A 27,256-nucleotide genomic window follows, 5' to 3' on the forward strand; every position below is an offset into this window, starting at 1 on the left:
TGGCAAAAGAAATGCAGAGCTTTGCTGCAAACCAATCAAGAGGATTGAAACCCAAGAGTGAGAATTACTTTAATTTGAAGTTAGCTTGAAGCACAAATTATATAGCTTGAAGCTTGCCTGTTAATAAATAATAAATAAATTTGTATAATATGAATAAAATAATTTCAAATAAACCTGTCGAAAAAAAATGTATCCCACCGGAAAGTCTTTTGACTTAGTGGGTAACAAATTGTTTTATGTATTTTATATTGTTAAATAAACGCGGCTCTGCAACATTGAAACTGAAAAGTCTTATATGTCGATCGCATTCTTGAATATACTGAATGCCATTATTATTTTATTGCCTTTGTCTTTGCTACATAGTTTTATGTTCTTTTTGTTCAGTTTTTTTCAGATATGTTTTTTCCTATAACTATAGTAATTGCCTAGTGCCGTATGTATAATAAATAAAATAAAATTCCCTCTCACAATAAGATAAAAAGTGACTTTTGAATTGTGATTCATTTGAATATCTTTCTACAGCAGCGATGCCTTATGCACACAAAATATTACGAATATCAAGACCAATCTCTGAAGCCATTATAATAAATTTTAGTCCTTTGCCTTTAAATTTAGGTGGTTTTTGACAATTTTAAATATGACAATACTAGACAAAAGTATGCTCATTTTCCGAAATGTGGCAATTACGAATTGTAAACATTCCCGGTGAATCTTTTTAATTCGAGATGTCAGTTTTTAATGTTTCCATTTATGTTCAATAATTTATTTATTACGTTTATGACGTTATAAAACAAAATTGTGATTGGTTATATTGAACCTTTGTAGTTTTAATTTCACAGTGTTTTCTATAATTTTTGTATCCGGTATGTAAGTTACATATATAAATTATTGACAGATATTGTGAATATTTGTGAAGCTGTTCAAAAGCCTTTTTAGATTTTTGCTCATTGCTAGTAATTATCACATATAGTGCACGTGTAATATTGTGCTATTATATTTCAAAACAAATTGATTGATTATCCATGATAGTTTTTCCTTAGCATTTATCACTCTCCTTATATATATATATTGCTTCTTCCAAATTCTTTCTTCTGCTCCTACATGTACACTTATTTTTTTCAATTAATATTTATACTTTGATCAAGTTTGATCTGAATATGTCGATGGCAATGATAATGAGTGATACCTTAATCCACAAATTTGGAATATCCGGTGACCGGTTTCATCGCTTTCTCGACATCTTCGAGACTGGTATCTTTATTAAGAACTTCAAAGTATTTATACAAAACAGGAATAGACAATTAAAAATCATATGAAAGTAAATCAAATTAAATTGTTTTTCAGAAATCATAATTGACAAAATTCAAACTCACGAAGGATGGGAATATAAAAATAACATGTATATATACAATACTTAAACTCATTAAAATATCATTATATCAACTCATTAGTTAACCAGAGTCACTTTGTTAAAGATCCTTAAGACAAAAATAATTTAATTTAATTTACTATCATATAATTTTTAATTCCCCATCCTTACCTCTGTTTTGTATAAATACATTGAACTTCTTAATAAAGATACCAGTCTCGAAGATGTTGCAAAAGCGATGAAACCTCTCACTGGATATTCCAGATTTTGGGGAGTAAAGCACCCCTCGTCTATTATTTCTATAATAAATTACAATGAACTTCCATCAATAATTTTCACTTACAAAATATTTTTTTTTAGATAATGCGAACTCAACAATAGTTTACGTAGCTGCCCATTCGTGTCTTTTTAAAATAAAATACTTGTTTATTTTTATTACCATTATATCAAATTGCACTGTAGTATTGGCAAATACGCATTTCATAGATACATATTTTTATTTCTTATTTTTTCGTGATAATATATGCTTGCTTGTTTATTAATTTAACTTAAAAATGTCTTTCTTGCTTACCGTAACACTTTATTTATTGTTTGCCTTACAGAATTTATTTCATAAGCTTATATCTTTGCATTTTTTGTTTATATGCTTACTGATTTTTCTTGCATACCTTTGTTATTATTGTTTTTTTTTTTTTTACTTTGTAAAACTTTTTATCATATTCTTTCTAACTAATTTCACATATTTTTTCTGTTTATTATTTAGTATGTTAGCATGTAATTCATTTTTATTTTTTGTAAATGCCTTTTGGGCGTTAATGAACAAAATAAATAAATATATCCTCAAAATCCACTTAATTTATGTAGAGTTAAAATCTGTAGACTTTTCTATTAGCACTTTCTTTATTTGATAAATTTACCTATAGTGATCTGTGGAATAAAGGTAAAAAGTATAACATGCCAAGAACAGATCACCGAGGTTGTGAATTTTTGTTACTGTACCCTCCCCCATCTGCTGAAATGACTTCAGAATTTTCTTCTAACTTTAGAAAAAAAAATGTGTTCACGGTTTAATTACACCTAATTTAAAAATAAATGTGGTCAAACAAAATTAGAGCACATCATACCTAGAATGTTCAATATTTTCAATACGATTTTCAATTTCTTTATTTTATATGTTTACTTATGTACATTACAAAAATGTTTCATGGCATACATAACACGGAAAAATTTACACTTAAATTAAAATATATACCACAAAGATGGTAAAATAAAAATACCCAGCAATTAAAGAAAAAGGATGCTATCCTCTCTGAACTTTTTTCGCTAACATAAAAGATGTCGATATCCGAAGAGATACGGTTGAGTAAAGACATTGCTCTTTCTACTGGCATTACCATCGGCAGGTTGGTTCTGCAAGCAGGAAGATAAAACAGTTTAAGCTGCCTATGTCTAAGGTAGTCATTAGGAACATAAAGAAAAATACTCTCCATTATACGTAATACCACGTATTAATCTGAAAAAATACATAAGCAAGTATGCATTTCTTCTTTTCTCCAAGCTATTGTAGCCAAGCATTCCCAGTATGAAGTCAGAAGTCAGACATAGCAAGCTTTACCTAATTACTGAAAACAGCTGTAATTTGAAAATAAATATGTGTATTTTTTAATACTATTTTTGAATGTTCAAATTTTGATTAGACTGTTTTTTTGGTGACAGGAAGATTTTCCTTTAAGCAATAAGCCCGCCAAAGTGCAATAAAATTAATAAAATAAATAAATAAAATAAAACAATTAAATTAGTTAAACTAGAACCTCACTTACCCTAAAAATTCTTCATCTCTGTTGAGATCATTGTCATAAATATTTGAATTGCAAAAATGCCCATATTTTTTTAGTTATAAGAACTAAAATCAAAGGTGTCATTGTCCTGTTTGAGAATAGGTAAAATACAGTAACCGGCATTTTTCGATTACCTCTATATAATAAGTACTTAATTTTATTAATAATTTGATGTGTACTCCAATGCTAAATTTATTATTATTTATTATACTTGAGTAATATTAAGGACATCAAAGATGTATATTGTTTTTTTTAATGAAATTATTCACTAAAATTGTTGCTCATAGTATTTCTTGACCAGCAATAGTAATTTAATTGTGTGAATACACAAAAAATGTAATCAATTAGAAGATAAACGTAATGGACGTTCTAGAATATTATCTATATATTGATATATGTTTGCATGTATAATATTTACATGTATCTTATTGAATGAAGTATACAAACACGCTGTTTGAACATTTCTTCACCAGTCAACATTTGCCCTCTGGTCTCATTATATCACCGTGTCGATTATTCCAAGTAATATTGAAAATAAATATATTCTAATTAATACTACATTGTTCCAGATTTTCGGGAATTTATAATCAATTTTCGTGAGTCCAATTGATCCAAGGATCAAAATCAACAAAATAATTCAGTGCGGCAATGTGAAGTGATACATCGATGTTCAAATGTTATTTGAGTTCTTTAATAAACTTATGATTAGTTTGATATATGCGGATTAAATTCTTGCAAAATGGGAAATAAAAGTTATTATAAAAATAGAATACACATAGCGTTAATTTTTGCTTTGTTGTTTCCTCTAATTAATTTAATCAAACATGCAAACGCAGACATTCTCAGTACAGAAACAAATACCTCAGTTAGCGTCGAGTGTGTATACAATTCCAGTTGTGGGTTATCTGACCAGTCAAGGTCTGTTGACACTATAAAGAATAATACTGTCTTGTATGATATCACCGATGGTGGGAATGCAGGGGAAAAAGATAGTAACGGAACAGATGATGGTGTTTTGCGGATAACAGAAATAATTCAAACTACACCCGCGGAGGTCAACGATGAAACGAGTTACTCTGTTGATATTATGGAAGGAGAAGTTCTGGAACCTTCCGAGGAAGATTTTAAAACACTACTAGATTACGGAGACTACACTACGGAGTCGTATATTACATCAACAAATTATTTCGATTCTGGAACTACGAATATACCACTAACCACAGAAAAACATGGTGGATTTGGTGGACAACGTGACACGCTGTTTGACCCAGTCAAGGAAAATGAAAATATCGAAGATAGTGCAGAAAATTCTAGCAAAAAAAGCGATACTTCTTTGGGTATTAACACCGTTTACATAAAAAACTTAGATAAAAACATGGCCAAAAACATAACTGAAACTCTGTTGAAAAAATTAGACGTGGAAGACAAAAACATTACAAATAAGGTTAAGAATCGAACGACGAGACAAAAGGGTAGTTTGGCATTTGTTTTCGATGCTACAGGATCGATGTGGAATGATTTGGTTAGTTTAAGAAAGGGAGCTGAATTGATTCTGGAGAGTATGCTTGATAGGGAAGAAAAACCCATTCAGAATTATGTTCTTGTGCCTTTTCGTGACCCAGGTATAACAAAATCTTGTACCATTTAAATTATACATTATTGTTTTAAATCATAAAATATATAAATAAGCAGATTTTTGGATAGGCAGTTTAGCTAACGTAATGTAAAGTGGCCAGTTTAACCATAGAATGACAGATGATTAGCCCTGTAAATGCCTAAATATCAATTTCCCCTTCACAAAAATTTACCGATAACCGCTCTAACTTGTGTCCCATTTTTGACCTAAGGAAAATGGCCCCAAAATTAAAGTATTGGGGTATTTTTTTTTTTACTAAAAGGACTAAAAAAAAACCTGAGAAATATGTCTTATATTGGTGTAAACATAAGTTGAGTCCGTTTTTTACAAATAAAAAGAACATGAGGACACAACAAAAAAAAATTGCAACAAATTAATGAAATGTTTGTTCACAAATAATGCTTTAAATATTTTTAAAATTCGAATTTTGTTACTTTGGATATATTTTTAAATGAACTATTTTTGTTGGATAATTGATATATCTAAATAAAATTAATGAATAAATTTTTTTTTTAATAATATTTACATTGATATCTAAATTTATGTAACTGATTTTTACATCTATCTCTGTAAAATTTCAACAGTTATCAGTTCATGGTTTACCTCTTCGTTCTAATTCTCAAAGCACTCTCTTAGTACCCATGCACAATTCCTCTTGCTTCTCTAACTCATATAGTGTCCATACGGCTTCACTGTGGAATCATTTCCCATCCCCCATCAAAGACGTTATTACAGTATCTCTGTTTGAATCACGACTGAAGAAACATCTCCTTTCTCTTCCTTAATCTCTCATTCTTTACTCTTTCCTCCTTTTTCCTCCTTCCCATTGAGTAATAGTATTGATTTAAGGTAATTTATATGCAAATACAGTTATTTCTATTTTTAAATATCTTTTTAGCTTTTTTATTTTTATTTTCAATTGAATATGTTGTGTAACTTGAATTATAAAAATAAAACTTTTATTGGTTGGTTAGAAGAAATTGCCATTTGGCAATAAGCCCACCCAATGTACACAAATTTATAAAAAAACCTGCTTACAAGTTGGGTTTGCGGTTTAGCGGATTTTTCTTTTTATTTTATTTGTATGTATCTGTTCTTATAATAAAAAACATTGAATGCAAATATTAATTTTAAAAAAATTACTCTGAAAATATTTATCAAAACTGATAATGTTGGAACCATAACACCGGAATCCAAACTGCACAGGATTATCCAAAAAATATTATGCGTATTGATAACTGTGACCGTTCTAATCTACGCACCTATTTATATTGACTTATGATTGCAGATGTGGGGCCAGTGGGAGTTTCTGAAGATGACACATTTCTGCAGCGAGGCTTGGAGAACTTATCGGTGTACGGAGGTGGAACATGTCCCGAGAGGTCGCTCGGGGGTATATCGGCCGCCCTGGATGCCAGCCACCCAAACTCCTTCATCTACGTCTTTACCGACGCCACTGCAGAAGACTACAACCTTGTCGACACAGTCATTGCTTTGGTGCAAAAGAAACATACCCAGGTATTAAAATAAAATAAATGTAAAATAAGAAGATGATTTGTCAAATGTTATTAAATATTTGTATATAGCCACTTACCGACTGTTCTGTGCATACCGGTTTCGAGACGTACCCGTCTCTACGTCAGGACACTAATTAAACCAACATGCAAAACCCACTATTCACCTTCACCATAGTTGTTGCACCAAAATATAAAACCAACATGCCGATTTGAAAACCACATGCTTTTAGTAGGCAACCTTTACGCACTGATTAGGTTATAAAAAAGGTTTGTGTTGTGTTGTGGGAGAAATAGTAGCATGAAGGTAGCATGAAGGTTTGAAACCGCTGACCTACAAAGTTGATCAAGATTGACAAACTAACAATCATGCTTACTTAAATTCACAGCTCATAAGCCCTGCACATGCCTGGACTTACATATTCTTCATCTCTGTTATAATATTTTGTTTATTTTCAGATAGTGTTTGTTTTGACCGGCGATTGCAACAGCAGGAACAGTACCGGCTACAAAGTGTATGAGGACATAGCAGCCGCAAGTTCCGGACAGATATTTCGCCTGGAACAAAAAAATGATGTATTTGATGTACGTAAAATAATTATTAAAAAAATACTGTACATTTTATATCATTGAAATTTTAGTTTTGAAAAAAAAAAAAATTTAAACCCACCCTTTTCTTCAACTGGCATCCATACAACGTAACACCCACGCCATAGCATTCTTCTTCTGGGTTACAATCTTAGGGTTGGTCTGCACCGAGCACTTGATCCCTCCCATCAGGGCCCCAATTACAATGGGAAGTTAAAAGAGTTACCTTCAACTGTCTATACAGAAAAACCGGTAGTTGTGTACGAAAATGCGTACATTTGCATGAACATTTAAAGTATCTTCATCGGTAACCTATAATTGAAGATGTTTAGAAGAAAAAATTGTATCTATATTCTGCTTTTCATACAGAAAACTTAATTTTACTTTGTAGATAAAATTGAAGATAAATGTTAACTTCCCATTGTAATCAGGGCCCTGGTATTCTAAATGCGCAATTAATAAATATATTCTTTTTTAGGTTACAAAGTATGTTCGAGATACGCTGAATGCTGATCAAGTCAATTTAGGTTCCAGTAGAAATCCACCAGGGGACCATCAGCACAAGGTTAGTTAGGATTCTAATGGTAGTTATTTGCATTATATAAATTTATTGCAAAAAATAATATACATACTTAATAACAGGGAATCTATATAAAACCAATTAATGTAAAATGAAAACGGAGTGTTTTCTGTTTATGATAATCTCCATCTAACATGGCACAGCCTGTTCTAAGATGGAGATTTTCTATCTTTAGAGCATAAGTAGTCCTATACCCACTAGAAACCTCAGACAAAACGTAATCTTTCATACCGATAACCATAGAACTAGCTATGGTTTTCATTCCCCCATGCCCAGAATTTTTAGGTCTGCCAACAAACATACCAGTCTTGATTTCTTTGATAACAAGTTGTCTTCTTTCAAACGATCACTGAATCAAATTCAATTATAAACACCTCTCTCGCTTACATTCCCACCAAGTCTACTACTAATTACCATTGTGTCTTTCTACTTTTCTATGTATAAATGTGTCCATAAAATGCCCATTGGGCGTATATATAAATATATGAAATAAATAATTTTCCATGTATACATATGTCCTAAAAATTCCCTTTGAGCGTATATATAAATAAATAAAAATAAACAAATACTAAATAAATAAATAACCAAAAACATGCCTACACTCCTTACAATTACAAAACAAAATCATGACAAATATGCTTCACAGTGAATATATTTATTTGTTCTGTATTTTAGCTCACCGTGGATGGTTCATTAAGACAGGTGACGGTAGCAATAGCCGGTAGTAAACCAAGCATCACGGTAACTGATCCGTATGGGAAGAATTATAGTGGACCTCCAAAAATTATTCCCCTGCTTGACTTGTCTGATGTTAAGGTAAACCAATAATAATAACTAAACCATAAAATGTTTAAAAAGGCTATAAAAAAATGGATAGCGGAGACAGGTAGAATAAAATGGTTTGTGTCATTTGGCCAATCGATTTTGAATTCTACTCCTTGAATTGATTTTGTAAATGTATAGTATGAATAAAAAAAAATATGTGTACAGTTTCAAAACAATGAGTAGTTTTGATATTTTGTATACACAATTAATTTTCTAAGAATTTTTATTTATTTATTTCGACGGCTTACGCCTTTGACAAAGTAAAAAATAATATTGAAAAACAATGATAATGAAACAAAACACCTGTACACAAGTATAGAAAATAGAGGTACATAAAATAAAATCAGCAGAAAATAAAGTAATAAAAAGGAAAATTAAATAAGAAATTATAACATAGATATGCAGCAAATCAACAATAAATAAAAAGTTTAAATATAAAAAGTATTGAAGTAACTAACGCTTAGTACATTTTTATAATTTAGAAAAGAAGTGATTAAAAAGTAATGATTTTAATTTGTATAAAGATAAATGAAATAAATCAAAGTTTCCATGTTTGTTCGCTAACATGTGGAGCCGTGGAATAGGTGAGCATTTAGCATAGTTTGAACTATGCAAATCAATAGCAAAATAAGTATTTTGTCTCGTTTCACGCTGTCTCACATAAAAATTCACACAATTTAAAAGTTCGGGACTGTCAAGAACATTATTTAATTACTTAAAAAGCAGCACTAACTTTGAAATTTCCCTATTAATTTTATCTGCTTCATTAAACATTTATAGTTTAGCTCTTCAATTGGAATGTTTAATTTGAAATTCATGAATCTTAAAAACTTGTGCTGGACCTTCCCACACTGTTTATATGGGTGACATAATGAGGAGACTAAACTGAGGACCCGTCCTATTGTTGGTTGTTGTCGTCTTTATGGTTACTTTATTTTTTTTAAATCACAATCAATTGAAAAACAGTTTGCTTCGTGGTGTACCGGTATGCGTTTCCCTACCATGCTCGGCGGTATGATTTTTCTTAATACAGACGTATTTCTGGATTTTCGCCCTGAATTATGGCACTAAAACAGTGAATTTTTAAAACACTATAGATATTTACCATTGGCGTGTCTTCATACTGCAAAGTGTTCTTGGCATTTTTTACCCCATATTATTATTACATGTTTTATTTTACATAAAAAAAAAATATTCTCACAACCATTTAGGCGTAACCCGTGTCGAGGCATTATTGAGATATTGAGCCAAAAAAATAAAACAAGCCACTGTCACGGGCTATAGTCACTTCTACACCGGCAAGCTCCTGATAGCCCAACATCTGCACAAATATTTTATTTATTTTTTTATTTTATTTTCTTTTATTTAGGAAACATACAGTACAGTTACAAAGTTTTATATTTTACACAGTTAAACTTAACTCTAATGGACCAGTGAAGTTTCCATATTATAAATTAATTATATGTAAGGTTATTACTGAAAGTACAAAAAAGAGAAGGAAAAAAAAAACACAAATGGAAGTTGTTTAAAAATGAAAATTTAATTTAAAAAAGTTATTTTAAAGTTTGTAGTTTGTAGTTAGTATTTACAAATTGAAATAATATTAAAAATGAAGAAAATTTGTATAAGTAATTAAAGTTAAGAATTTTAAAGAATAAAAAACATGCTCAGATGTAAAAATAAAATAAAATAGTAATAACATTTTTAAAAAAGGAAAAACATAAATATACACATACATATTTTAAGAGATTCAAAGAAACGATGAGAAGAATCTTTAAGTGAAATATAAGACAATAAATTTAAGTCAATTTAAAAAACATCTTCAAAATTAATTGCACATTATAGTAAGAGCAGCAATATATTGATTTTATATACATATATAATATAAGTAATTAAAAGTAGTTTAAAAGTATAAAAACATGTCAATGCAGCAGAGAAAAAAGAAAGAATAACAGGCATAGCAAGTAATCTTTAAAATTTGAAAAAGCAATATAAGGAGAAGATTTTAAATCAAGAGTAGCATATATACATATATGACAATATTACAGATAATATTATTGATTAGTATAAAACAGCTTCTTCCTCCTGGCTGTATGTCCCATTTACTTGGGGTCAGCCCTCCTAGTCTTCAGTCTACTCGTCAGACCAGGGGATTTGTTGTTTGGTTTGTTTTTTACAGCCAGTTGCCACCTGACGCCGAGACGGCATTTATCAATATTATTCCTGGCCGATTATCTATCATTTTTATCCTTCCCTTGACCCATCATTATGGTACCTGCCTTACATCAAGATAAAATGTTAGAAGATTTTGATTCGGAACATAACATACAAAATTTGACATTGCATAGGAATTCTTGGAATCGTCACACTTCGTCGTGAAAAATTGTAATCAAAATTATTCATCATCAAAATTATTCATTCAGTGAACATTTTATCATTGAAGCACAGTGTGTCATTCTAATGCTACTTTCCCTTTTGCAAATCCTCCAATCTTGTACAGAATTGAATGACGTATATTTTTTTTGCAAATTACAGTCCTCTTATCGTTTATATTTGGTCCTTCTAGCTAAATTTTGTCAGGTTTTTATAAATTCATTTAGTTTTGTTGGTTCTAGTATTGATAAATGCTGTTTATACTAAACAATTATATTAATCAAAATACTATATGGATATAAACAGAAATTATAAATACCATGTATTACATGCAACGATAATTTGATATTCAACAGACAACTGCTTTGGTGGGGTGGCCACCTCAAGGCAGTATTATAGTACCTTTGTATATTAAATAAAACAATGAACAGATTAAAATTACCTTATTAAATGTGTGGAGTGATTTTATTATGAAGTATTAAACATTATTCCATTTTGTTTTATTTTTGTAAATTAGGTTGTGAAAATCATCGACCCAGAGCCGGGAAACTGGACATTTACTGTGGGAAGTCTCCAAGACCATTCTGTCAAGCTGACCGGCTTATCGGATCTTCGGTTCGATCATGGATTCTCTGTTCACGCCACTGACAAAATGTCCGAAACCAGTAATAGGCCGTTGCAGGGTAAATATCTTCTTTATTTTTTTGCTAAACCAAAATTGTTTTGTAGAAAGAAAAAAAAATGTAAATCATAACTAACCTTTAAATTTTTAAAAATAAATTTGTATGTTTTCTCTTGTGCGATAGTGTGGTGCCAGAGCTTTGGTATGGAATTTGTAATTTAATCATATCCCGCTTCGTGATTATATTGGGAAGATTGATTTACTGAAGTTTGTGGGCATAGCGAACTCGAATTTATATATTAAATTCCAATATTTGTATTATATTTTTTGATGCCTTAGACTTAGGATGAAAAGTTTGATTTAACTATATCGACAGGCATCAATAAATCTCTATCTTCTATCTTTTCTTTCTATCTTCAATTTTTAGGACAGGGCATTGTTCTGAGACATTGTCACGGAGATAGATGGGCAGGCTATCTCCACGGAACAATGATTACCCCCCACTACCCCGCGTGGCTGCAATTTCCTCGAGTGAATTGTAATAGTTATTGTAATTGAACGCAGAAAGCTGCCAGTCCACAATTTTGCAAAAATGAGATATTGGTGTTTTTGGGTGCAGTAAGGTCAATTCTACGTTCTGCTAAAAACAGCCAGACCGCTTTCATACAAAAAACTAATAATCACCTTCTGAAAAATGGCATTTCTCAATTTGCAAAAAATATCCACAGCACTAGAAAAATCTGACGGTACTGTGAAATCATTAATACTGCTCAAATACATAATAAGATTCTCGTTTGTAATATAAAAAAACTAATCTATTCATTTATCATTTGTCAAAGTCAAAAACATTACTATTGTGTAGATTTGATTATTCACTGTTTCATAAAGGTGCTATTATCTCAGTTTCACTTTTCTATGGCTGGCTGCTTTCTGCATAACTATGTTCAATTGTGAAGCCGTCTTGAATTCATTTTTGCAGCGCTGAACTGTGAACTGCGGCAGAATTTCTGTATTGTCCCAGCGTTCTGTCCTTCGCGGTAGAGGCTGTAAAACGGAGCTGGGATAAGACAATATTGTCCTATCTATTGTATTGACCGCGTGTAATCCATACTTTATTTACGATATTGACACATCAGTTGTGTAGTAACTCAATTAAAGATTAGAAAATGTTTTGAAGATTCAATACTGAAGCTTAAATTTTCAGGTGCCCAAAACATTTTGATGATATCAGTTGATGAAGGGAATAAAATCAACACGCTGACATCTGCCGAATTAGTTGATTTGAATGGAGAGACTTTGTTTGAAGTTCCACTGAAGATGTTAGAGAAGACACCGAATGAACCACTCTCTTTCACCACCGAACCTTTTATACCTCCCTCTTCTCTTTTCTTTATCGCTGTAAGTAAACAATAACCCTGTAAAGCCTACTTGTCAATTATCATATACGTATATTGTTTATTTATTTATTTAACATAAATGAGGAAGTTTAGCCCTATGTGAAATTGGATGTAAAAAATGTTTTATTACGCGCAGTAAAAATTAGAGTATTAAATTGTACCGCAAAGTTTCTTGAAAATGTCTAAAAATAATATATTTAACCTTTCCCTCACTAAGCATTAAAAAATTACACATGATCCGAACGGGGGGACCAAACGACCCCAGCGCCTACTTGTCAGGAGAATAAAACGTTGGAAGTGTTTATGACCGTGCAATAATTTATTCATGTTTTCGCGTACACATATTTTACTTATTCGTGTATTTTATTCATTTTTGTTAGTTTGCCGAATGCTAATGTACATAAAGTGAAATTGACCCTTGTATTATTTACGTATTTTTTTTGCTTAATATTAAAAAATAAAAAAAAACAATTAAAAAAAAAATTATAAACAAAAACAGGAAAATGCTTCTTTCTATTATTTTCATGATTACAAAAAATATAGGACAAATAGCTTTAGTAATACTCGAGTTATCGAATTAAAATCGGTCTATGGGGGATTCGAATCCCCCCTTCGGTCCGGCTAGGTTAATAAAAATACTAACTACTTTGAACGACATAACTAGTTCATATGAATCAACCAATTATAAGAAAGTTGTGAAAGATTTCCGGTTTACGGTTTATCAACGGACTAACAACTGACCGAGAAGAAGCGAAAGAGAACTTGCGACGTCACACGCAGAGTAATTTTAGAAATTCAAAACTTTAAAAAATCACAGCGCTGATAATATGATACATGAATTTTTTTGGCTTAGTTAAATAGTCTATTAAAATATATATTTTATTTTTTTTAAAACCACTGAACTTTCTCATTGCCTTTAACACATACATTGAACGTAAAAAAATGAAAAAAATATTCTTAATAAAATTGCATAACTATAACAATAGTAACAAGTAAATACACATAAGTAACTAAACACATAAGTAAATAAAAAAAGCAAAAAATGTTGTCAAACACGGAGAAACACCTAAGAATTATACTGCGAGAGAAAAAATAAATTAATCTCGTTTTATAACTATCGAGTCAAGAACCAAATATATCAGCCGTATCCTCATACTGATTATCATATTATTGGAGCCTTGTGTTAGGCGAGTGCATGTGATAGTTGTTTCTAGAACTTGCAGAACGAAAAGGAGATCTGTGGTGGATATGTCGACCTGGTATAAGAATACACATCAACTCCAGCAAATCTGGACAGTTAATGAATGGGTTGATTACTTTAAAAAGTAATAATAAATCTGTGTGGACAGCCTGGCGTTGGTAAACTTTGTTTGGTGTTGCCAGCGGTGTCAATACTTTTCTAGGACACTGTATGGTTTTCTCAATATTCTTTGTCATAATCCAGGTTTCGGAGGCATATGTCATACAAACGCACACCCTTTCACATATAAATTAAATAATAAATTACGTATTAGCAAGATATTAAAAATACCATGTTTTTATGCCTAAATACTTTATTCATATTTTTTGTCTTACAAACTATAATTAATAATAAAAATAATGTGACCTCACTGGGGTTACCCGTGCCGAGGACACTTAACAATATACTTTTAAAAAAAAATATTTTTACATTTGAGAATAAACAAAGAAGACTAACTTAATAAACAGAAATAATTAACAAAATGTTAAGACAGTTTTAAACACTACATATTTATGTTTATAATTAATTTATGTACATCTATATTTTTTATATTACAAAACGCACAATGAAAGAACAAAAACCTAAGATAAGCGATACACTTGTGGAGCAGTTGATTCAATATTGGTTTGGGCGAATGAGACAATCCATTTTACTACTACCTAGCTCCAGTATCCATTTTTATAGCCTTTTTGAACATTTTCTCGTTACTAATTGTTTTAATAGATAGTGGAAGTAGGTTATAGATTTTATTGAATAATACTCAAAATCCCTTTGTCCAAACTTGTTATTACTTATGTTTTCATATAACTTTAAAATTATTTTTACTTGGTAAGAGCTATAATTTTAAAACATTAATAAAAGAGTCTAATAAGCGATTTAAAATCTATTACATTTTATGTTTATAGGCTAATGGAATAGACAAATCTGGAAATCCGCTAAGGCGGATAAGTTCAACAGGAGTAAACCCACAATTGCCAGGTAAGTTTTTGATTTATTTAATCACTCCATGATGGGTTGTCTGAAAATTGGCAGAATGAAGGTGTAGGGGGGTTACTAGAAAGATGGTCACATTTTTCCTTTTCAATATATTCCCCTTTAACAGACAGGCGCCGTGGCGCAGTTGGTTAGAGGGCCAACTGTGAAACTGGCGTCGCGAGTTCGATTCCCGCCAGTTGCAAGAAAAAAATCCAAGACAGATTTTTTTTCAATTGGTCTGGGTGTTGTAGTGTATTTTTCGTTACCTCCTTCCATATCCCCTCTATCCCACCTGCTGACAAGCCTCAAGATAGAGGCTTAGCGGGTTATTTTTTTATAATAAAAAAAAGCGTATGTATATATTTTTTTAGATCTTTCAATTCACATCCTTGAAAAAATATGTTTTGTCTTTGTCTTAACCTTTCCCTTACTGTACTAAAAACACCCGCACATTACGGTGCTGTGTTTAAAAAAAAAGATTTAAAAAGGGAAAAATGGAATATATATAGGGAATGGCTTTAATTAACCATAATTTAATTCAAAGATGATAATATTTCAAATCTAACTGCTGAAAACAAAAAAAAACCATTGCGTATCGCTAACGACTCTAGCAGTAAATAGCTATATAGTACTGGACTGCGTGACTGACTGAGAGTATACTATGGATGATATTTGTAATTTTTCCCCGATTTCCGATAAAATGCTTTTTTTGTGCCTAATAAGTACTTATTATTTAATAACAAATTATTTCGTGGAGGGATACTGAAAGTCTAAGAATCTAAGTCCAATATCTATTATATTTATAAAGATATTATAGTTATTAGACGCAATGTGTACTAGCTACACATCACCGGGGAGGGAGGGTTAAAAAAGGCGGATATTACTTGTTAATTTCTTTCCTCAGAGATTTTTTAAATTTGTAAATAAAATTATTTTTTTAAAAGATTTAAGTGAGCACTGATTTATTTCCCGAAACATCAACATTTAAAAATCAATCTTTACTTTTAAATCCTATAGAAATTATTAGATTTGCCTCCATAAAGTTAGATATTCATAGCCATATTACAAGATTTTCTGAATTTTCAATTGAAGGTAAAGAATCTATTTTTGTACCAATGTAATTAAATTAATATTGTTTTTCTTCTTTCAGAAAAACCAATAATGTCCGTTCCGGAAGAGGTATGTATTGATTGTTACTAAAAAAAATGTTAGGCAATATTCTAAGGAAGGATGATCCATTTTTCAAATTTTATCAATAAAATTTCATAATACACGGAATTTATATATATTTAAATAAAATCTTTATTTATTCTTCAATATTAACATTGTCCCCTTCAAAATAATCACCATCGGATATAATACACTCATGCCAGGGTTTTTTTCAATCCTCGAAACATTTCTGGAATGCATTTTTTGATATCACTTTCAGTTCCATCAGCGATTCATTTGGTCTCTATCTCCTCTATGGTTGTGAAACTTTGTCATTTCATAGTCCTCTTTATTTTTGGGAACAGAAAAAAGTCACAGGGGGCCAAGTGCGGTGAATATGGTGGCTGGGTGTATCCAAGTAGGCTGTTTTTTTTTTTTAAGTCACGAGGTGTAAGCGGATCTATCATTTTTGGTCTGGAATACTCTTGAAAATTCGCCGTTCACCAAAACGTGTCTTACTAGTTTTGTCTGTTGAAAACCAACTACGCTTCCAAAATGTCTGAAAACTTTCAGACCAACATCCACCAATCTGAGGAAAAAAAATGCTCTTACAGATCATCATCATTCCCTTTCCGCACCTAATGGTGCATAGGGCACTGCATTGGTAACCAATCGAAGCGTATCTTGATCATTTTTGTTGCATGAAGGAAAGATGATCAGTTTTAGGCTTCAGGTACCAGTCCAGGGTCTATGAAATATTGAAGTGTGAAAACACTCTTTTAAATAAATATTTTTCGTATCAACCATGTCGGAAATCGAACCCGAGATCTCTTGCATGGTAGGCAAACACGCTGACCATTACACCACGAGGCCGACGATACAGATAAATATTAAAAATAAAATTCGTACTTTCGCATTTAATTATTTTTTTAAAATAGTTGTAGTGTTTCAATTAATAATGATTTGACTTTATTATTTTGGTTCATTTATTTATTTGTGACAAAATACATTAAATTACATATTAAATTACATTACATATTTGATTTGTACTAAATATTCCCAATCAGCAAAAGTGCTGGTATATATATTATGATATTATTGTTATCAAAAACATTTTTCACTTTGTGGTATGACATTTTACACTTATTTGTTTATAATTTAATTAAATTAAAATTAAATTATTATTTGTTTATAATTGTTTATAGTTTAAATTAAGTGATTTATAAACAAATAAGTGTATATATAATGACACTAATAAAATTCGATAAAATAACATCACATATCACTCATCACATGGGCTGTAAGAACAGTTTATTTAAGGTGTTTTTTTTTTTAGTGCATATATGTTTTGTATATCTTTTAAATCATTAGAAAGTGAATTGTAGAATTTTATTGCTGTATACACAAAACTGTTTCTTTTTCTGTTAGTCCTAGGTTGTTGTAAGTTAAATTATTCGACGCTCTTGCATTTCTTGGATGTATATTGTAGTTCAAATTTAATTTAATATTCGTATTTATTTATTTTTCGTCTTGAATTTCATCTTTACCTTTTCTGCGTAAATTAATCCATCTAAATTGAGCAATTTAGTTCTTTTATACAAATCTGTAGTTCTAGTATATTTATTGAAATTAAATGTTACTTTAAGTGCTTTATTCATTGTTCTGTTCTTTATTAATTATTAATAAATTTCGTTTCAGATTACTAGCCACATCCACAGCCAAGTTTTGCTTCAGTGTAAAGTTCACAGTTTGGTTCCCGTTAACATTTGGTGGTTCAAAGATGGCGTACCGGTTATGAAGAGACAAGATCATGTGTATGTATATGAATATTTTTATTTGTGTTGTTTTTACTTATAATTTCGGCGCCATCATTTAATCGATTTTTAATCATAGTATACACTTTGAATCAGTTAACATGTGTTGAACAGAAATGTTTTACAATGCTATCAACAATTTGTATTGTATGGATGGGTGTGCCTGAATTGATTTAAGGTTAAATGAGAAAGATGGATTACAAATGAAGTTATTTATGGAGTAGATAGTTACATTCTTACAATTTTGTACAGAAGGAATTTACAATAGCGAACGCTGGCGAGGAGCTAGTGGACGGGCGACACGAAATGCCAAGATAAAATGTACACATTTTTTTGGTGCACGACGTTTAATTACTTGTCCGAGCTGACGTTTCATCGGATTACGTGTTGCGGGCCAAAAAGGTGTTCGGCCCTGTCAACTTTACAGCTTGATGGTGATGTCCTCCACAGTATCAACAATATTTTGATATCCCTAAATTTTTATAGACAAGGCTGGAATTCACTCCCAAGGAAGTTATTATTTTATTTGGGAAATCAACAGTTCTACATACATATTTTTAGTAAACAAACAGATATAGTGTATAAACTCAGAACTAATAACAGATTTCCACATAGTATACAAAGTTAGTAAAAAAAAAATATTACATATCAAATAAATACATACAATTTATAGATATAAAAATGTTATTTTCACGTACTTAATAATCAAAGAATTTTTTATATTTATTTTAAGAACGTTACTGTAAATTGGGCGGGATTAGGACAAGAATGCTTGAAGAGAGGATAAGGAGGGGAAGGGAGATGTACATATTTATTATTATAATGTCTACTAAGTTACATAATGCATTTTTAGTGTAAATTTTAAATCTGACAGAGTGATGTAATTTATAATTATAATTATAATTTACATTTATAATAATGGTGACACAGTGTGTAAAGTGCCCATTTATACCACTATCGGACAAAGAGATTTTGAGTATTATGCAATTAAAATCTATAACCTACTTCCACTGTCTATTAAAACATTTAGAAGTGGGAAAATGTTCAAAAAGGCTATAAAAATGGATAGTGGAGCTGGGTAAAAGTAAAATGGATCTTCTCATTCGCCCAAACCAATATTGAATCAACTGCTCCACAAATGTATAATTTATATTATTTTTTTGTTCTTTTATTGTATGTTTCATAATATAAATAATATACGTGTACATAAATTAAATACAAACTTAAATACGTAGTGTTTAAAACTGAACATTTTGTTAATTATCTCTGTATATTAAGTCTTCTTTGTTCATTCAAACATGTAAAAATATTCAAAAAAGTATATTGTTGTGTCCTCGGCACGGGTAACCCCAGTGAGGTCACATTATTTTTATTATTAATCTTTGTTTATAAAAAATAAATAAAAAATAAACCAAACAATGACAGGTCAAACACCTGTAAATGCTTAGACTTCCAGATTCCCCTCTCTGTTGCAATTAATTCTTTAAAAATTGCGATCATTATTTTTGTACATCCTCATTTTGCCTGCAATTTTTTTTTCAATTCTAATTAAGATTATACAATTTTGCATCAAAAAATATGCTTAAATATTAGTTTTTTTGACTCAATGTGCATTGTTTTACTAATCTTCTGAACAATTTTTTAAATGTCACTTATCAGGTATTGCCAGTGCAACGACGACATACTGTTTGTTTACCCTGTAAAACAAATAATTAAAAATGAAACACTTTGTAATTTTAACCACATAAGAGTATAATATATTATTACATAACTAGTTTCAGGTATTCTGAATTACCCATCATCAGGTGTAAATATAAACTGTAAATCTGTATGTTTTTCCACAAAGTAAATGCTGAAACGATAAATAATATAATTGAAATACAGTTGCACCAAGGATCGTTGGTGGAGAAACTCAATCTATTGAAATGTTTTCAGTCAGAGTGCTACCGTGGAATATCTTATCGCTAACTTGGATGAGAAAACCGCAGGAAAGTACGTTTGTAAGGCATCCAACTCCGCTGGGCATTCTGCTGCCTATACAGACGTTATTTTAACTGGTAATTTTTCTGATTATTATTTATTTAATATTAGGAGAGCAGCAGCCATTAGCTGATATGCCCCTGTGAGCAGTAGACATTCAGGACTAGAGAACTTAATTCCAAGTAAAGTAGGCAAAACAAACAAAAAAGATAACACTGCAAAAACAATTAAAAATAACACAAATTTCGGTTAAAAAGGATTGGTCTACTTCTCGATTAAAGTGTACATGTACATCCTACTTCCATTGTCCATAAGGACAATAATTAGTAGTCTTTTAAAATTGTTATCAAGAAGTGGATAGTAGAGATGGGTTGCGCCTGGATTAATGAATGGATCAGGGCTGTGATTAAAAATGCTGCCCTCATCAGTACATATCGAGACGGCATAAGTAAAATCGATATGTATGTATGAAAATATGTATATTTGTATGAAAATTTTAAGTATTTTCATTGGTATTTTCATATATTATTTTCGTATTTTCATTGGTTATAACCTGTAATGAGGAAGAAGAATCATATTATCAGCGCAATGATTTTTTAGTTTTATATTTCTGAAATAACTCCGCGTGTGACGTCAGAGTTTCATTTCCGCTTATTCTCATTCAGTTCTTCCCATTGGTCCAGAAACGGCAAGCAGACCGGATATCTTCCATAGCTCTCATATCATAAGTTCATTCATATGAACTAGTGACGTCATTCAAAGTAGTGCGTTTTTATTAATATATTTTCTTTTTTTTTTATACATGCTCTAATTTTTACCCCGCGCAAGAAAACATTTTTTGTTTTCAATTTCCTGTAGGGCTGAAGTTCCTCATTGAAAATGTTTATTCTATTTTTCATACAGAAAACATAATATACTTTGTAGATACAATTGAAGATAAGTGTGAACTTCCTATTGTAATACGGGCTCAGGCCGAATAGATAAAAAAGTGTTTTTATTTTTATGATTTTATACTTAGAGTAATAACCTAATAGAGTCGTCCATACGAAGAAACACCATTCTAAGATTATTGACCATGAAGTTATCTACAGATTACAGCAATACTATGGGCCATAGGTAGTTGGGTTGAGAATTGCGAGTGCAAACCGAAACTGTCGATTACACGTTTGTTGTTTAACTAAAAACCAAACTAAAACCAAACCAAAAATTTGCAACGCTTTTGTTCTATGTAATAGAGCTTATGGGCTTCTCTAGAGAATTATTACTCTGTAATTTTATAGGATAAATGTTAAAAGTAAAATTTTGTTAAATATGCATTTGAGGCATGTTTTAAAATAATGTCAAGTGATTCCCTCGGCACAGGATACCCCAGTGAGGGAACATTATTTTAAATAAAAAAACAAAGCGTCATGCTGTGTCTTTGCATACGTACCTCGAATATTTAGAATTTGGTTATGCCACGTCTTTTTCGGTCTTCCTCGTTTTCTGCATCTATCAACGTTTGCATTGTAAATCTTTTAAGCCATTTTTTCTCCATCCATTCCGTCCAACGGGTTTTTAAAATTATAAACAAATATTTAATCTAAGCGTATCGATAATTTATTTTTAGCTGACCCACCTAAAGTTGATATGATGCCATCTGACATAACCGGGATACAAGGAAAACGAGTGCTTCTGGAGTGCGTTGTGCAAAGTCAAATGTCAGCAAATGTACAAATGGTTTTCCAAAATAAAAACTCCACCCACCGTAAGTTATATTAATAAAATCCCTTAAAAATTTTAGTATCTCTCAATCCTGTATTTAACTTATGTTTGTCAATTGAAACAAAACAACAAAAAAACTTATCAAGCAAGAACAATCGATAAATCAAAAACAAACTGGAGTCAAATACAAGATAAATTACATAAGGAATAAAAAAAAATTGAGTGAGATGTGAAATACATATGTAAAATATGTCAAATTAAATTTGAACCCTCTTCTTTTTTTCAGTTTTTTGTGTAAAATAATTTAAAAAAAAATGAATGTTTGTAATCCAGTGTAACGAAGAATGTTAGTGTTTTTTCAAAAACAATTTAATTATAGTATTATTCAAATACCATGCACGCATTTGCCTACCATGTGTTTACATTGCGTTTGCCTATCATGCAAGAGGTCTTGGGTTTAATTCCCGACATGGTTGACATGAAAAATTTATTTAAAAATGTGTTTTTACACAATACTATTCCTTCATGTAACGAAAATGATCAAGATATGCTGCGATTGGTGTACCAACGCAGTGCCTTATGGGGAAAGGGAATAATGAAAAAATGAATGAATTTGTTAAATAACCTGAAACAATTTTAAAAAAAAATGTTTCTTGTTATTTGAAATGTGAGAGTGTAGACGGATCTTCGAAATTCAATATGTAGATAGAGTTTAAAATGAAGGCGCGATGAGTAAAAAAAGAACTAGTAAAAACGAAAAAAAGCTGTCATAGTGATGTGACGCCAACTGCGAGCCATTTCGTATGTGCTTATTTTTAAACCTGAAAAATTATCACTGAAAACTTGTTTTTTGTATATTTCATACATAGAATTGTAAAAATTCATTTAAATATTTAACATATTTAAATAATAAATACAATAAATAGGACAGACCCTATTAAATTAATGATTGTTCTTGTTTAGGGTCTAATAACGAAATTGATGTTGGCACATTACAACAATCTTTCGAAGGAATGTCTACTATCTACAGCTACGAGTTTATACTATCACCAGAAGCAGAAGGATTGTACACTTGTATTGCCACTAACAAAGGTATGATTTCTTCTTTAACTTTTTGAGATCTGACACAATCTTGGCCATTAAAACTCATTTTTAATTTATAAATGATAAGGGTGGTAAAAATAAACCAAAATGAAAAAAAAGATTTACAAAATTAATAAATAATTTTTGCGCAGTTATTATATTTTTACGAATGAAATAAATAACTTTACACATATTCAAAAGACATGTTATGTAAGGCAGTTTAATAATGATTTATCTTTCATAGGTTTATCTACTTATACTTTCTAATAATATATGTAGTTGCTTTGAAAAATCTTTGTTATAAACATTAAAATGTGAAAAAGTTGAAAAACTGGACGTCATTTTGAGTATTTCACACTTGAGGATTTTTGACATGAACAACTTTTTTTTAAATCTTCCGAAAGAATGTTATGTGCTGCTTTTGCTGTACAAGAATACCCTTTCCCTGCATTCAAAATTGACATATTTTATTTATTAGTTTCAACACTTATTTTGTTAGTGGCCTTGAGTATATCTATACTCTACACTTGATGAATACTTAGGCTACAAATCTTTTCGATAGCAAATTACTCACATGGCGCTCACAGACGTATGTGAGCACGCGGTGAATGAGTTAACCTGCTAGTGGTAATGCGGATTGGAAGGGCAGTATCTTTACCCAATCGTATCTCCTTGTGTATTGTCCTTTGATTCCCACAATCATTGTTTTCCTGCATTCTTAGTTTGTAAGTCCCTTTAAAACAATAGAGGTTTCACCATATTACTTTTTTATAAATTAGTTCAATTAAAATAATATGCATGCTAAATAAATTTCATTTGTAGGACTTAGGTTGTTGAGGCTCCTACCCTAGTTTGAGATTGACAGAGGGCACGAGGCTGCTGTTTAATGCGTATTTATTACATGGCGAATAAATAATGAATTTTGTCATGCGAGTGTTACAGCGATGAGGAGTTAAACTACATGCTGTTTGGCTGCCTGTTTGGGCAAACTGGTTAGGCTGGCTGGGGTTGACTGGGGTTTACCACGCCTCGTGGTCTCTGTATAGGCTTTGTTCCTTTGTTCATGTCTGTGTGCGCCGCCGGTGACCGGCTTTGAGGGTCACCTGGAGGCGTTCTGGTGCTCCAGAGAGTAGATACTAACGTTTCCTATCACCGTCGACATAAAGGGGTTTGAACTGGGTGATGGATTTATTTTTTTATTTTATTTTATTTTATTTATACTTCCTCTTGTCTCTACCTTATAGACGATGAGGGGAGGGTTTTAGAGTGACAGTGAAAGGGACATTGAAAGTTGTAAATGTAAATATTTGTTCACGCTTTTTCTTACTGAATTTGGTAAGTAGACGAAGAAGATGAGTGAATCCGAAGAAAGATATTTAGTCTTTAAAACGGATTTGGGTGTGTGGTGGATGCTTTTAACGTTCTTGTATCTATGGTGTAAATGTACTGCAGGGCGTCGATCTTATTTCTTGCAGAATATAATGTATTGTATTCTATATAAAATGATGACTTGCTTCATCGGTCGTCGCTCTATTTCAGGTGAAATGATTTAGCACGTGTGTGTGTCATCGATCATGGACTATGAACCCCACACATTGTATTCGGTTTAATGTGTCAAAAAATAAAATGAATGGAGACAAGCCCATGGCCTCATGGTCTAGTGTCTAATGCCTTCTACCGTGAATGAAGTCTCAGGTTAAATTCTCTCAATATTTTATAGTCCTCGGATTGGTACTTATGGTGTATGACTGATTCTCTTGTCTTTGAGTGTATATCAAATCATCCAAATTACTGCGATTGGAGTACGTGTGCAATACCCGGATAAAATAATGATGATGAAATCAAGACTAACTGTTCTTCTTCACTAGGTGGGGTAACTCGAGACGAAAGTTCGGTGAACCTCCTACTGCCACTAAAGGTGGAAGCCTTTCCCAAGATAATGGAGTACGAGAAAGGAGGCATCCTCTCCTTTTCCTGCACTATCCACGGATCATCGGAAGGGAAGTGGGTGTCTTCTAACACTGATGTTTTACCCGAGGAATCAGATTGGGAAGTGACCAGAGTGGTACTGGAGGGAGGTGTACAGCTGTTTATGGACGCCAAGAATCCCACAAAGAGGCACGAAGGGTTCTATGACTGTTACGCTTTTAGAGATCTCGACATAGGTAAAGAAAGCTTCATTTCTTTACAACTTAAGTTCATAAAAAAAACATTAATCAAAACTTAACTGTGTTTATAATACAAGTACTATCATTTATTAACTGTCTGCTCAGGGGCCTTGTGCTGGACTCATTCGTCTTTAGAATCGTATGCGACTTCCGTAATTCAACGAGTGACAGCATTCTTGAACCACCCATACGAATGCAGTCGATTGAAAACCAATCAACCTTATTTCGAGTCCCACAAAGCTCTCAACATTGACAGTCGAATGCGACAACGAAACTTCAGCTGTCAAACTTCCGTCTTGTAAAAAGCTCGGCATTTATGTTTGAATGACGAGTATGTATTTTTGTTGTATTTAACTTTAAATTTACAACACTGATCAGTATTATAATGATGAAGTATCAACAAATGTGCAACAAATACAACTGTACTTATTTTAAATCCATTATCAAATAAAGTTTCACTAGAAACATGATTTTAAAATTATTTTATCGCTCGTCGTATTTGAGATATACTTGTACATTATACAATATGTTTTTAAAATCCATTAAATGAATATGAAATATTTCTAATAACATGTAGATGTGTGTTACGTTAAAGGCAAAAAATAATTATAAATGTTGCAGTGTCTCAGTAAAACATTTTCTTAATTTTTTTCATAATATTCCATACACAAAATATTCAACGGAAGAAGTCTGACAAGAAATAATAGAAGTTTACGTGTGACAGGAGAGCCATAGGCCATAGATAAATATGGATTTGTTAGTGTTGCCACTTTCTCATTCGTCTTTGTAATTAAATTGTCGGAGGGTTTTCAAGAATAGCATTATGACAAAGCAATCGAGATGCCCAATTGACTATTGTCAAGTGGGTGACAAATGTCACATCTTTCCAGCATAAGGCTCCAGGATCAACTTAAACTCAATTTTCCAGTTATTTAAATTTTTAATGCCCCGCTATGTAATTTCATCTCATAATAGTGAAAAACATTTTTTTTTTAAATTTCCGGGTTCGATTCCTGGTGAGAACTAAAATAAAATAAAATGTGATTTTTCTTAAGTCTGGGTATTCTGTGCTGTGGTTAACCACTGTTATTGGACCTTTTGGTCTGTTGTGGTGCAAAAAAATCACGAGTATCCAAATTTTATGTTGCCATTATAATTTACTGTCAACCCCTTATCTTGGCGAAATGAAAAATTTGTTTTACACATTAGATTTTTATTCTTCAATGGAGGTATAATTTACACGCTTATTGAAAGTCAATATATATATTATATATATGAATAAACAAAACGACACAAAGAGATTGTCAAGTTTCTATAAATAAATACATATTATAAAAATAATCAAACAAAATAGCAGAAATAAAATAATATTGTCAGTTCCATATACTGCTGTCTTCCATGTACTCATTTCTATAATAGGCCTTCTTTAGAAGTACGCCTTTTATAAACATTTTGAATTTATTGTTCATCATGTTTAGGACATTGTCGGGTATTCTATTGTAGAAGGCGTACGCAGTGCCCCACAAAGGATGTGCTTACCTTTAATTTCGGAATTACTAATTTGTCTTTACTTCTAGTATTATGAAGATGGTTGAAAAGGCTTCAGAAACCTGAAAAAAAATGTTTTTAATTTTAATCAAAGTTTATTTAAGCAGTTAAGAATTAAAAATATAGTAAAGAAGTACCTAAATGCTGTTTTATTTTATGAGAAAAAATTAGATCATATGTATCCTATGGATACATTGCCAAAAGAATGGTTAATGAGTTATGCTTTTATATTGCAAATTTTGAGGTTAATACCTCGTCATCAGGGTTAAAACTAACTTAAAACTATGATGTATTGATTTTCAGTTCACGATACAGTGGAGTCAAGATATGTTGAAGCCCCTGTGATTGACTTTTCCAAGGAAAATGTATCGTTTGAGCTAGACTCTACTGCAATAGTAGATTGCTTTACTATTGGCATTCCTAAACCAGATACCAAATGGTTTCTACCCGATGGTACCCCGGTTCTCCCAGAAGCAGAGGAGACTAAGAGGATTTATGTGAGTTAGATAAAATATATTATACAATAATATACTGTCAGACTTTTTACACAGTTCCTAATGTACGTACGTGTACGTGTAATATGCGTACGCATATGTCTATTGATCTAAATAATATTACGAACACATCACTACTTACCTCAAAAGCCATCTTCAGGAACGGCAGAAGCAAAGTTGTACACCTAATATATTATGATATTTATTTCAGGTCAAGGGAAGTGAACTAATAATTAACTACGCCAATCCTGTTGATAGTGGGAAGTACGTTTGTGAGGCGGAAAATCAATTTGGCAAGACCAAAAGTGCCCTTATGCTCTCTGTATGGAAAAAGCCCTCCTTGACTGAGAAACTTGAAA

The 27,256-nt window shown here is 31.4% G+C and overlaps 1 protein-coding gene across 1 annotated transcript; it reads left to right on the forward strand.

Moving 5' to 3' along the window:
• Window positions 1–701: 701 nt before the first annotated feature.
• Window positions 702–27,256, forward strand: LOC148271460 (hemicentin-1-like; the record flags this gene model as incomplete). The annotated part of the gene is made up of 17 exons (XM_088241357.1): window positions 702–863; window positions 3,777–4,829; window positions 6,132–6,361; window positions 6,817–6,942; window positions 7,424–7,510; window positions 8,201–8,341; window positions 11,241–11,406; window positions 12,550–12,743; window positions 14,888–14,960; window positions 16,108–16,136; window positions 17,805–17,920; window positions 19,856–19,977; window positions 21,510–21,647; window positions 22,568–22,696; window positions 24,556–24,852; window positions 26,707–26,900; window positions 27,109–27,256. Coding segments are annotated over exons 2-17 (3,073 nt in total), but the record flags the coding sequence as incomplete, so codon positions are not given.

Source organism: Micrasema longulum, unplaced genomic scaffold, assembly GCF_059751315.1.
Source record: "Micrasema longulum isolate JH-2025_06_02 unplaced genomic scaffold, ASM5975131v1 h1tg002854l, whole genome shotgun sequence".
NCBI lineage: Eukaryota > Metazoa > Arthropoda > Insecta > Trichoptera > Brachycentridae > Micrasema > Micrasema longulum.